This window comes from Cucurbita maxima, unplaced genomic scaffold (genome assembly GCF_002738345.1).
Source record: "Cucurbita maxima cultivar Rimu unplaced genomic scaffold, Cmax_1.0 Cma_Scf00032, whole genome shotgun sequence".
Classification (NCBI taxonomy): Eukaryota; Viridiplantae; Streptophyta; class Magnoliopsida; order Cucurbitales; family Cucurbitaceae; genus Cucurbita; species Cucurbita maxima.
In genome coordinates this window covers 189709-200998 of record NW_019272048.1, presented here as the reverse complement: position 1 = coordinate 200998, position 11290 = coordinate 189709, and the positions used below count along the sequence as shown (strand labels likewise).

Genomic DNA, 11290 nt, shown 5'->3' with positions numbered 1-11290 from the left:
TTTTTTTTTTTTTTTTTTTTTTTTTTTTTTTTTTTTTTTTTTTTAATTTATTTTTGCAAAGTTCTTCATAAAAAAATTGTGACCATTAGGGAGGGAATCAATGAGAGTTTAAACCTCCCATCTTAAAAAAGAATACGTCCAAAATGACAGATTGGCAAAAAGCATCATTACCATATAAATGTTTTTACATGAAATTAATGTTTTAGAAAATAATGTTCCAATCATTTATAAATAATTTTTTAAATATGGGAAATTGAAAGTTAAAAAAGAAAAAAAAATAAAAGTAGTTGAGAATTTTGTTCGAGGGGAGGTATTGGATGAAAGTCCCACCTCCGCTAATTTAGGAAATTATCATGGGTTTATAATCAAATAATATTATCTCTAAGAGTCAGCCCAAATGTGACCTGAGGCTCATACGCCAATATTGTTTGCAAAGTTTAAATGTTACTCGGATGACTTTCTCACTAGGTTAGAACAAGTGTAGCACAATCGTTGTCTCGCTACTACAAGAGGCGAAATAGTAATTTTCTCAATTACGTTAAACACTATGATTTTTTTTTTTCGAAATAAATTGTTCAATCACACCTAATGGGGCAACACTTTTTTCCCATTACAATCGATACCTATTTATTAAATGTCGTGTTAAAAAAAAGTAAGTTGATTTTTTAATTTTTGATTGAAATAAAGCTGTTATGATGACGGGTTATATCGAATCGAGTTTAAGTTGATTCATTCATGAAGTGAAGGCTAAAAGGAACATACATGCAATGTATAAATTTCGTTTCCTTCCTCGTTCATCCTCACTATGACAAAAAAAAGGATGTTGAGATCCACTCTTTAGTGGGTCTACTTTATATGTATAAAGTCATACTAAATTTTATGAAAATAGTTCCTCGGGATAAAAATTGTTTAATCACACATAAAACGGAGACAAAGTTTATCAATGATCACCCATGTCGTGTATGGCGTTTGAGTGAAGAAGAAATATACAAATGAATCGAAACTATATCAGAATTAGCTACTATTTATACCAAAAAAGTATATTATTAATTCCAGTAGCTCAGGCTCAACTATAAGAACGTGTAAATTAAGCAAGTTCAACTTGGAACGAAGAGTTGAAAGTAAAGTAAAGTAAGTGGTTTGTCTATAGAGCTAAGTTAGACTATATGTAACCATCCAAACTCATTGATAGCGGATATTGTCTGCTTTGGCTCGTTATGTATCGCCGTCAGCTTCACAGTTTTAAAACACGTCTACTAGGGAGAGGTTTCTACACCCTTATAAGGAATGTTTTGTTCCCCCTCTCCAACCCATATGAGATCTCACAGTCACATTCCCCCTCTCCAACCCATATGAGATCTCACAATCTACCCCCTTGGCACACCGCTCAATGTTACCCCCTTGGCACACCGTCCAATGTTTGACTGCAATATCATTTGTAAGAACCCAAACCCAAACTAACAAATATGGTCTACTTTGACCCATTATGTATCACTTTCGGCCTCAAATAAATATTGTTCACCTCGACCCATCACTATCAATCTCACAATTTTAAAACGCGTATGTTAAGGAGAGGTTTCCATACTCTTATAATGTATAATTTGTTCCTCTTTACGACCCATATGGAATCTCACACATCTAAATGAGAGCAATCTCGAGGATATAAAAATCAAGTTACGCCCGCTTTGTTTAGCAACCTGGACGTAATTGTTTTATCTGAAACCGAAAGTTAAAACAAGTACCAAATTAAGACATAAACCGAAGAAATGGAGAGAAAGGAAAAAGAACATAAATGCAAAGAACATAAATAGGGTAATATTGGGAATGAATAAGTCCATGAACCTTGCCATGGGAAAGAAAAGAAAATAAAATTGTGAAGAATGCAATGAATAATTGCAAAATAAAGAAAAAAACAGACACAAAAGAGGGGGTTTGTTGTATCATAATTGGATTTTATGAAAAAAAAAAAAAAGAAAAATAGAGGGAAAAGGACAGGAGTGCCCTCAATTCCATGGTTTTGGATGATCCTCAGCGCTTATGAGCGGGAATCTCATGGGAAGTCGTTTCTGTCCTCTTCCTTCCCCTCTTTTCCTTTAAAAATGAACACTCACAAAATCTCATTATTTAGTCATACAAACCCAACAACCAGAAGAAGAACAAGCTTAAATTCTCTTCCATGAAAGCTCTCTCTCTCTCTCGCCCTTTTCCTTGCTCCTCCGATGCCACCAAGCTCTCCTCCCGGCCGCCACCACCGCCGCCGGGTATGCATTTCTTTCCTTCCTTCTGTCACTCAAATGGGTTCTCAAAAAGCTAAGATTTTTCTGTGTTTTTACTATCATATCAGCCATAGAACAACAGAATATGTAGAATCAACAAATGGGTCATCGTTTTTAATCCATTTTAACATGCAAAACTCTTAGTAGGTGGCTGTTCATTCAAGGTTGAATCCATCAGGAGTAGCAGAATCATCAAATGCAATGCTATTTCTAAGCCTCCAACTCAAGGTAAACAAACCCATTTCAGGAAGAATCTTTTTTTTTTTTTTGTGTGTGTGTTGTTGATCCTTATATGTCACACTAACCTGCAGAGTACAGCGATGTGCTTCAAAGCGGCGTGCCAGTTATAAAGTGGCAGCAGTTTGTGGAAGATGACATAGAATCAGAAACTACCGCACACGTACTTCCTTTTTCCTTCCATTTGTTTACCTACAAAACTCAGTAAAAACCAACGTGTTTTGTTAATGCATGGTAAACTGGAGTTTAGTCAATGTCAGAGTTATCTTGGTTGTGCTTACTTGTCAATCATGCACTCATTTGGGCATCTCGAGACATTGTTTCTCCTTGCCCTGCTGCATGTGATGGGATTGGGCTAACTCAAAATTTGAAATGGTTTCTTATTATTTTATTGTTCAATATGGTCAGGTGTTGATTTCTAAAGAGATAGAGGAGAGAGTGAACCGGATAAAGTCAATGCTGAGCTCGATGGACGACGGTGACATAAGCATCTCGGCTTATGACACGGCCTGGGTGGCGCTAATACCGAGAGTTCTTGATGGTGTTAAGACTCCGTTGTTCCCTTCTTCGCTTGAATGGATAGCACAGAATCAACTCCCTGATGGGTCGTGGGGCGACAGTGGAATATTCTCAGCTCATGATCGAATTCTCAGTACCTTGGCTTGTGTTTTGGCGTTGAATTCATGGAAGCTCCACCCTGACAAGTCTGAGAAAGGCATGGTTTTCTTAAACAAAAACATTTCCAAGCTGGAAGATGAGAACGCCGAGCACATGCTGATTGGGTTTGAGGTTGCCTTCCCGTCGTTGATGGAGTTTGCTAAAAGGTTGAACCTCCAAGTCCCCACGGACTCGCCGGTGCTGCAAGAGATTAACCACAGAAGGAGCATAAAGTTAACAAGGTATTAATGAATTTAAATTCAGATGAAACCCTTTTGAAGGCACTAAGAAATGTGTGTTCAAAACAGGATACCAAAGGAAATAATGCATAAAGTGCCCACTACGTTATTGCATAGTTTGGAAGGGATGGAAGGCATGGAGGGTTTGGATTGGGGAATGCTTCTGAAATTGCAGGCTCCAGATGGGTCTTTCTTGAAATCTCCTGCTTCCACTGCCTTTGCATTCATGAAAACCAATAACTCAAATTGCTTCAAATATTTGGAATCGGTTGTCAGCCGCTTTAATGGCGGAGGTAAAATCTTCAACCTTCTTTTGCTGTATATCCATATTTGGGGCGGACCCATTGAATAAATTTACAAACTTTCTTGCTTTATTTCTTGATCTCATCATTATTGTCGCTTTCCAGTACCCAATGTGTACCCCGTGGATTTGTTCGAACATATTTGGGCTGTGGATAGATTACAACGACTTGGGGTTTCAAGATTTTTTCACCCAGAAATCGTTGAGTCTGTGGATTATTTGCGGAGGTACTGTTGAGTTTGGTTAAGAACACTGTAATCCAGAGGTTGAGATTGATATCTGTTCTAATGTTCTTGGTGCAGACATTGGACTGATAAAGGGATATGTTGGGCAAGAGATGTGGAGTTTTATGATATCGACGACACCGCCATGGGATTCAAACTTCTCCGGCTGTTCGGCCACGAAGTTTCTGCAGGTAAGATTGAAAGCAATTGTTAATGGCTTTGAACAATGATAAAGGGATTGATTATTACAGAGGTGTTCAAGAATTTCGAGAAAGATGGGGAGTTTGTGTGCATAGCGGGGCAATCGACGCAGGCGGTGACCGGGATGTTCAACCTGTACCGGGCTTCCGATCAGGTAATGTTCCCGGGGGAGAAAATTCTGGAGGATGCAAAGCAATTTTCCTACAAATTCCTCAGAGAGAAACAGGCTGCTGATGAGCTTTTGGACAAGTGGATCATCACCAAGGACTTGCCTGGAGAGGTCAAAATTTAAGCTTTGCTTGTCAAATCACATCATCAAGTTCTTAACTTTTTTATCAAAAGCTACTAATCAATGTTCATATCAATAACATCGTATTCATGAAAGATATCAAAGATATTGGTTACTTCCTATTAACGGGTATATCGACGGGTATCGTAAACGTTTTGTAGGTTGGTTATGCTCTTGATGTTCCATGGTTTGCGAGTTTACCTCGGGTCGAGACTCGTTACTTCATAGAACAGTATGGTGGGGAAAATGATATTTGGATAGGCAAAACTCTCTACAGGTCTCTACTCCTTTATAAAGCTATTTTGAATTATTTACATGCAAAAACATGAGCTACTTAATGAATGAATGAATGAATGTATCATTATAATTGCAGGATGTTCAAGGTAAACAATGACACATACTTGGAGCTTGCAAAATTGGACTACAACAAATGCCAACTATTGCATCAGAATGAGTGGGTTGATATTCAAAAGTAAGAGCGATTACTATTCTTATTGTTTCTTTATGCTTAAGAAATTGATGGATTAGTTAAGGGTTCTTTCTCGCGGCGCAGATGGTACACAGAGAACAATCTGAGAGATTATGGAATGAGAAGAACCAGCCTTTTGTTCTCATATTTTGGTGCAGCGTGTAGCATTTTCGAACCAGAGAGGGCTAAGGAGAGGCTTGCATGGACCAAAACGGCTGCGTTGGTCGGAGCCATTGAGTCCCATTTCAAGGACGCCAATGCTGACCAACGACGAGCCTTCATCCAACAATTCATAAACTTCGATGCAATAGATCAAGCCTACGATACTAATGCGTGGTACACTTCTCCTTTTTCTTCAATAAAAAAGTTCAATATTTTCAATTGCTTACCATTATGTGGGAAAGTTTGTGGCATCCTATGTCTCTATTTGTGTCAATATGTTTGTGGATGCTTGTGTTTCAATCTATATGCTTGTACAACCATAGTGGGGTTTTTGTTTTATGCTTTGTCAAACTGCAAATAACAGCCTACAACATAAAAATATATTATCTTAAACAGTTCTAAACATATGCCTTCAAAGCTTTGAAGTTACCAAGAAAGTTTGGATCCAAGTATATCTCCTATCTGACAAAAAATGAAAAGAAAACAGGCATATAAGTTAACAATAAAAACCTCTAGCCTTTATCATAATCTACCAACTCCTTTAATTACTATTATAACATTATTAACACTTTTGGAGAAATTCGGCCGAACATTGCCGGACCTTATTCCATAACATTCCTACATGTTTGTCTTGTATTGCCTTCTCTGTTTTCTACAAATTTTCAAAAGGTAAAACGAAAGAAAATCCTGTTCTTGGTTAGTAAGAAGAAGAAGAAGAAGAAGTTGGGTTGGGTGGAAAATGAAGTCATGTATGGTGTCATGTGGTAGAAAGAATAAAGCTGATATGGTTTGAAAAGTGGCTGATTTTGGGATTTGTTTTAACAGGAGGGCAGGCAATGTGCAGCAAAAGGGAGGAGGACAAGGACTAGTTGGGATTTTGCTTCGAACTCTAACGAGTATCTCGTTGGATATATTGGTGTCGCATGGTTTCGACATCACCCACCATTTGCATCAAGCTGTGAGAGTTTATTTTGCTTTGTTTACATCATCATCTCCTTGCATTCACAACTCCATAATGCCATTCAACTCTTTACTGCATTCGTGTCTCAACTTTTTCTAATAGTAGCTAATGTTAGGAATCACGGCCCTCCACAATGGTATGATATTGTCTACTTTTGAGCATAAGCTCTCATGGCTTTACTTTGGGCTTCCCCAAAAGGCCTCATACCAATGGAGATGTATTTCTTACTTATAAACCCATGATCATTCCCTAAATTAGCCAATGCGGGACTCCCTCCCAACGATCCTCAACAACTAATTCCTTCATACTCCATACCTATCAATATCTACACATATTTGAGTAGACATGAAGTAGACAATACAAAAGAATTTATGTCCATTGGCATAGGGCCAAAAGAATGCAGCTAACTAGCTAACTAGCTACCTAGCTAACTTTGAATATTTTAATTTGGTATTTGGTATTTGCTACATGAAAATTAATGATTAATGTTTTCATTGATTAACATATAGTGGGAGAAATGGCTGTTTAAGTGGCAAGAAGATGGAGATGTGCACAAGGAAGAGGCAGAGTTATTGGTGGGAACAATAATTCTCAACTCAGGCTGTTCAACTTTGGAGGATCTGTTGTCCAATCCTCAATATCAGAAGCTTTCCTACCTCACAAACAAAGTGTGCCATCAACTAGGTCACTTTAAAAAGCACAAGGTTAGTGTTTTATACAGAGGTACAACCCACTGCACACCACATAATAAAAAGATTATATTCCCCACCCCTTTTCCCCCTTAATTCATTCATTACATTGACCTTTCCCTTTCCTTTCCCCCCAGCTTAATCTTTGGCCTCCTTAAACACTCAAGAATAGGTTTTTTACTGTGGGTCAACACGAAAAGACTCAATTCTCGAGAAAACTGACCCTTGTCTTATTTTGTCAGGTAACGAACGGTGGGATTTATAAGGAGAAAACAGAGAACAAAATGCCCCCAGAGATAGAAGAAGACATGAGGAAACTTATGCAGATGGTGATCCAAAACTCCTCAGATGGCAATGACATTGACTCACCAATCAAGAACACATTTCTAACGGTAGCAAAAAGTTCGTACTATGCAGCCTATTTCGATCCTTGGACTATCAACTACCACATTGCCAAGGTCCTATTTGAAAGAGTCTTCTAATCCTAGCTAGCTAGCCACACAGCACAGCCATGTTGTATTGTCAATTTTTGTATATCCTTCACCACATGGAATACAAAAACTTTGGTCTGCGTTTTGTTTGTCAATGAAAAACATCATCTTTGAAAACCCAAATCATAGCCGCTTTGACAGCAATTTAATGTGAGACAACTCGATCGATGGATATAGATTTGAATGTCTTCTAAACAATTGGTCTAGTAGTTATTAGGATAAGGTAGATTGTAGGTAGCCGTAATAGGATAAGCCACATAGAAATGTTTGAAGGGAAATCCTTTGAATTTTCTGTTGTTGTAATAGTTTTTCCTGTTTAGTCTAATGAAACAATGGCAGACAAAGTGTCACATACAAACACGTGAAGTGTTTGGGTTAATAAGTGGAGTCTCTCAAAACCTATAAATATATATACATTGATATATATAGATTCCCTAAGATTAGGCTTCCGGATGTGGAAAAGAGCATCAACAAATACTTGGTATTTTCTAACCTCTTTCCTTCTATTAGTACAATGGAATTGGTACCTTGTAATACACAGTTATGCTGACCACGTTTGTGGTTGAGCTTCGATGTGCCTTTTTGATTTGGAGTTTCAACCGCAAAATGGAGAGTAGAAAGTCAAAGAATGCACCAGTGGATGGAAGGTGCTACCAACAACTGTAGAGCTTAAACTAAGAGTTTGATAGAATTTTGGTTGTCTTAGAAGCATGCCACGACCCTGCACACTGGAACCAACCTTTTCTATATAGTTGTGAGCTAGAGGGTAAGGGTCCCGAAAACTTGTTAGGGAGAGGTTTCTACACCGCTATAAAGAATGTTTCGTTTTCCTCCCCAACCGATTGGGATCTCGTAATCCACCCTCCTTCGGGGCCCAGCGTCCTTGCTGGCACTCGTTCCCTTATCCAATCGATGTGGGATCCCCAATCCACCCCCTAGGGGGCCCAACGTCCCTGCTGACACACCGCCTCGTGTCCACCCCCTTTGGGGTTCAGTCTCCTTACTGGCACATTGTTCCGTGTTTGGCTCTAATACCATTTGTAATGGTCTAATCCCACCGCTAGCAGATATTGTCCTCTTTGAGCTTTTCCTTTCAGACTTTCCCTTAAGATTTTTAAAACCTGTCTGTTAGGGAGAGGTTTCTACACCTTTATAAAAAATGTTTCGTTTCCTCTCCAACCGACGTGCGATCTCATAATCCACCCCCCTTCGAGGCTCAGCGTCCTCGCTGGCACTCGTACCTTTCTCCAATCGATGTGGGACCCCCCAATCCACCCCTTACGGGGCCCAACGTCCTTGCTGGCACACTGCCTCATGACCACCCCCCTTCACTGGCACATCGTAGGTGTTTGGCTTTGATACCATTTGTAACGACCTAAACCTACCGCTAGCAGATATTGTCCTTTTTGGGATTTCCCTTTCGGACTTCCCCTCAAGGTTTTTAAAACGCATCTTTTAGAGAGAGGTTTCTACACCCTTATAAAGAATATTTCGTTCTCCTCCCCAACCGACACACTTGTAAACACTAGTTCACTCATGAATTTCTCTTCTTTTATTTTTTTATTTTATTTTTTTTTTTTGTGAAATTTAGCTAAGAAATCTTATTTTTCTTTAAGAAGGGTGAAAAACTATAAGTAAAGAAATGGTAAGAAAACAACGATGAACGAACAAAATCATAAATGGGGCAAAATAAATTTATTTTCAATGCTCTGCGTTCAAATCAATAAAGAACAAGAGGATGGTTTAGGAATCTGAACTTCTAATTTCAAATCATGCAAAAGTTTCAGATGTTAAAGTCCAATTCATTTAATATAATCTCAATACATCCATGGAGTGACTGTGGGATTTGGTGCACTTTTATTCTCAGCTTCCCTATCGAATGTATCTACCCATAGTGCTGATGAACACATTGATTGGGACATATGGATTGTCATCAACTAAAAACCAATAACGAAAAATATCTAGTACAGACATTGCAACTCTGGAGGTTGATATGATTGATTTCATTTTCAGACAAACATGATGCATTCACGAATCCTATATAGCATCAGTGCCACTTCATATCGTTAGATGCTATTGTAGGCAGTCAAATTTGAGCATAAATCATGAACAAATCTCAACATCTAATACTCATAGAATGAAGAGGTATCTATCTAAACATTCAGGATAGCAAAGTCTTAACACATAATGCTTATAGAAACGACAGAAAGAATGTAAGGATGCAATGTGTCGGCAATAACAAAATCAATGGATTCGATAAGGACTGACCAGTGGCATTGCATGGGGAGGCAGGGGAAGCCCACATTGAGGTCTCCATCCGAGATGGGCTGGCATAATTGGCTGTCTCTGTGTGGCGGTTTCATTTGATACGGCTAAGTGTTGGACAATCTGGGGTCCTGGGATATGGGAACAAGGCATTTTTATGATTACAGAAACAGAGAGAGCTGGGGAAGAAGACAAACAAGAAATGGGTTGCTCCCATTTTGATTGTGCCTTCCATTCTCTCCATATTTGCTTGTTTTCGTTGACGGTGAATGGAAGAAGCATCATCGTTGAGTTTCATGCAGTTGAGGTTCGGTGAAGAGAGTTCGAACCCAACAAAGTTCTTGGGCTCAACCCAACGCAAAGAAGCTTAATCTGGGCCGCTACAAAGATAACCATTCGTGAAGGAAAAATGGAGCCCCATATGGGATTAGTTTGGTTGTATGGGTAACCCAACCAACTCGATTAAAGTTAACTTAGCCCAACTCAATTACGAGCCATAATAGATTACTAATATCAATTACAAACGTTAAATATTTTTAATAATTAAAGTAGGGGGCTTTGTTTTGGGCTCTCCAAAAAGCTTTATACCAATAGATATAGTATTTTTTTATTATAAACCCACGATCATTCCCTAAATTAACTGATGTGGGACTTTCATCAACACTTCTCCTTGAACAAAATATGTTTTCCCTTAATCGAGACTCGACTCGTTTTCTTTTAGAGTATTAGTCATTTTTTATTATGCCTACTCCTTTTCTTCAACATTTAAAAATTCTATCGACATGGCTAAGCTTAGAGCATGACTCTACTCTCCACAATAATATAATATTGTCTATTATTTGAACCTAACCTCTACTTAGCTTTGGTTTGGGCTTGGTTGAGGTATAAGAAACTGATGGGGTATGGCTCAGCCGGTGCATCGAATTTTGTGGGCCACGAAGTTTATCCTTTGCTAAGCTTACTGGAACTCCCCAATTCGGCAGCTCAGCTCCATGCCGCCATAATTAGCAGACTACTTGGAAGTGGCCGCCATACAAAACCCAAATCTATGGGAACTGTTTCTCTATTCCTCGCAACGTCCCTACGATCGCACCATTTTCCTTCAACACAAACCCTTCTTTCTAACTTCGCAGCTTCGTCGCAAGTCGTTTCGTTTACTCCCAAATGCACTAGATTCCGCCGGAAAAGCGTGGTTTTCGGTAAGCAATCAAGCAACGAGGATGAATCTCAGTTTCTAGATGAAAATGGTGCCGTCAATGATATGGATGGATATTTGAATTACCACTCTTTCGAATATGACTCCGTTTGGGATACAAAGCCTTCTTGGTTAGCTATCTTATCCTGTTTTTTCATCGTTGATTTTGAGCAACTATCTAAAATTTGCTGTGATCTCTGTTTCTTTGAACTTTTAGGCTATCTAGAATTAGGTTTTCAGAGAAACCCTATATTAGGATTTTTGAATTAGTGCTAGCCAATCGATGAATTATGAATTTTTTCAACTCGGATTCTGGATATAACATGGTGGGTCAGGTACATTTGGAGTTCTAGTTGAAGAAGTCGAATGACCAATTGTGAATTGATTACTTAACTGGAATTATGCTGTTCTTCTTTAAACATATCACTTATTGCTTACTGTTTCTATCCACAAGCATGTGCTGATATAGTTTATGGCGTTGGTGTTCATCTCTTCATAATCTGGTCATAATTGGCATGTTTCTGTAGAGAATCCTCCTGATAGGCAAAATAACATGTTAATCTACAAGATTCTCTGTTCATAATTAAAAAAAAAAAAAAAAAAAAAAAAAAAAAAAAAAAAAAAAAAAAAAAAA

At 38.4% G+C, this 11290-nt stretch overlaps 2 protein-coding genes across 3 annotated transcripts in view; both read left to right on the top strand.

The window, feature by feature from the left end:
* Positions 1-2127: 2127 nt before the first annotated feature.
* On the top strand, positions 2128-7372 carry LOC111466926 (ent-copalyl diphosphate synthase, chloroplastic). Of its 2 annotated transcripts, none has more exons than XM_023111613.1 (14): positions 2128-2261; positions 2424-2504; positions 2588-2676; positions 2922-3412; positions 3479-3702; positions 3817-3937; positions 4013-4125; positions 4186-4415; positions 4586-4701; positions 4798-4896; positions 4978-5229; positions 5881-6013; positions 6526-6720; positions 6948-7372. In XM_023111613.1, the coding sequence occupies exons 1-14, from the start codon at positions 2177-2179 to the stop codon at positions 7185-7187; spliced, it is 2469 nt and encodes an 822-aa protein (XP_022967381.1). In that variant the 5' UTR covers positions 2128-2176; the 3' UTR covers positions 7188-7372. The 2 variants fall into 2 exon arrangements, with proteins under 2 accessions (XP_022967381.1, XP_022967380.1); XM_023111612.1 differs by having other exon boundaries at positions 2136-2261; positions 2421-2504.
* Positions 7373-10356: 2984 nt separating this feature from the next.
* Positions 10357-11290, top strand: part of LOC111466970 — a 3890-nt gene continuing 2956 nt past the window's right edge. Inside the window, exon 1 of the mRNA XM_023111661.1 lies at positions 10357-10787. Within this exon, the coding sequence (XP_022967429.1) occupies positions 10357-10787 (431 nt within the window). The remainder of the gene's footprint in view (positions 10788-11290) is intronic.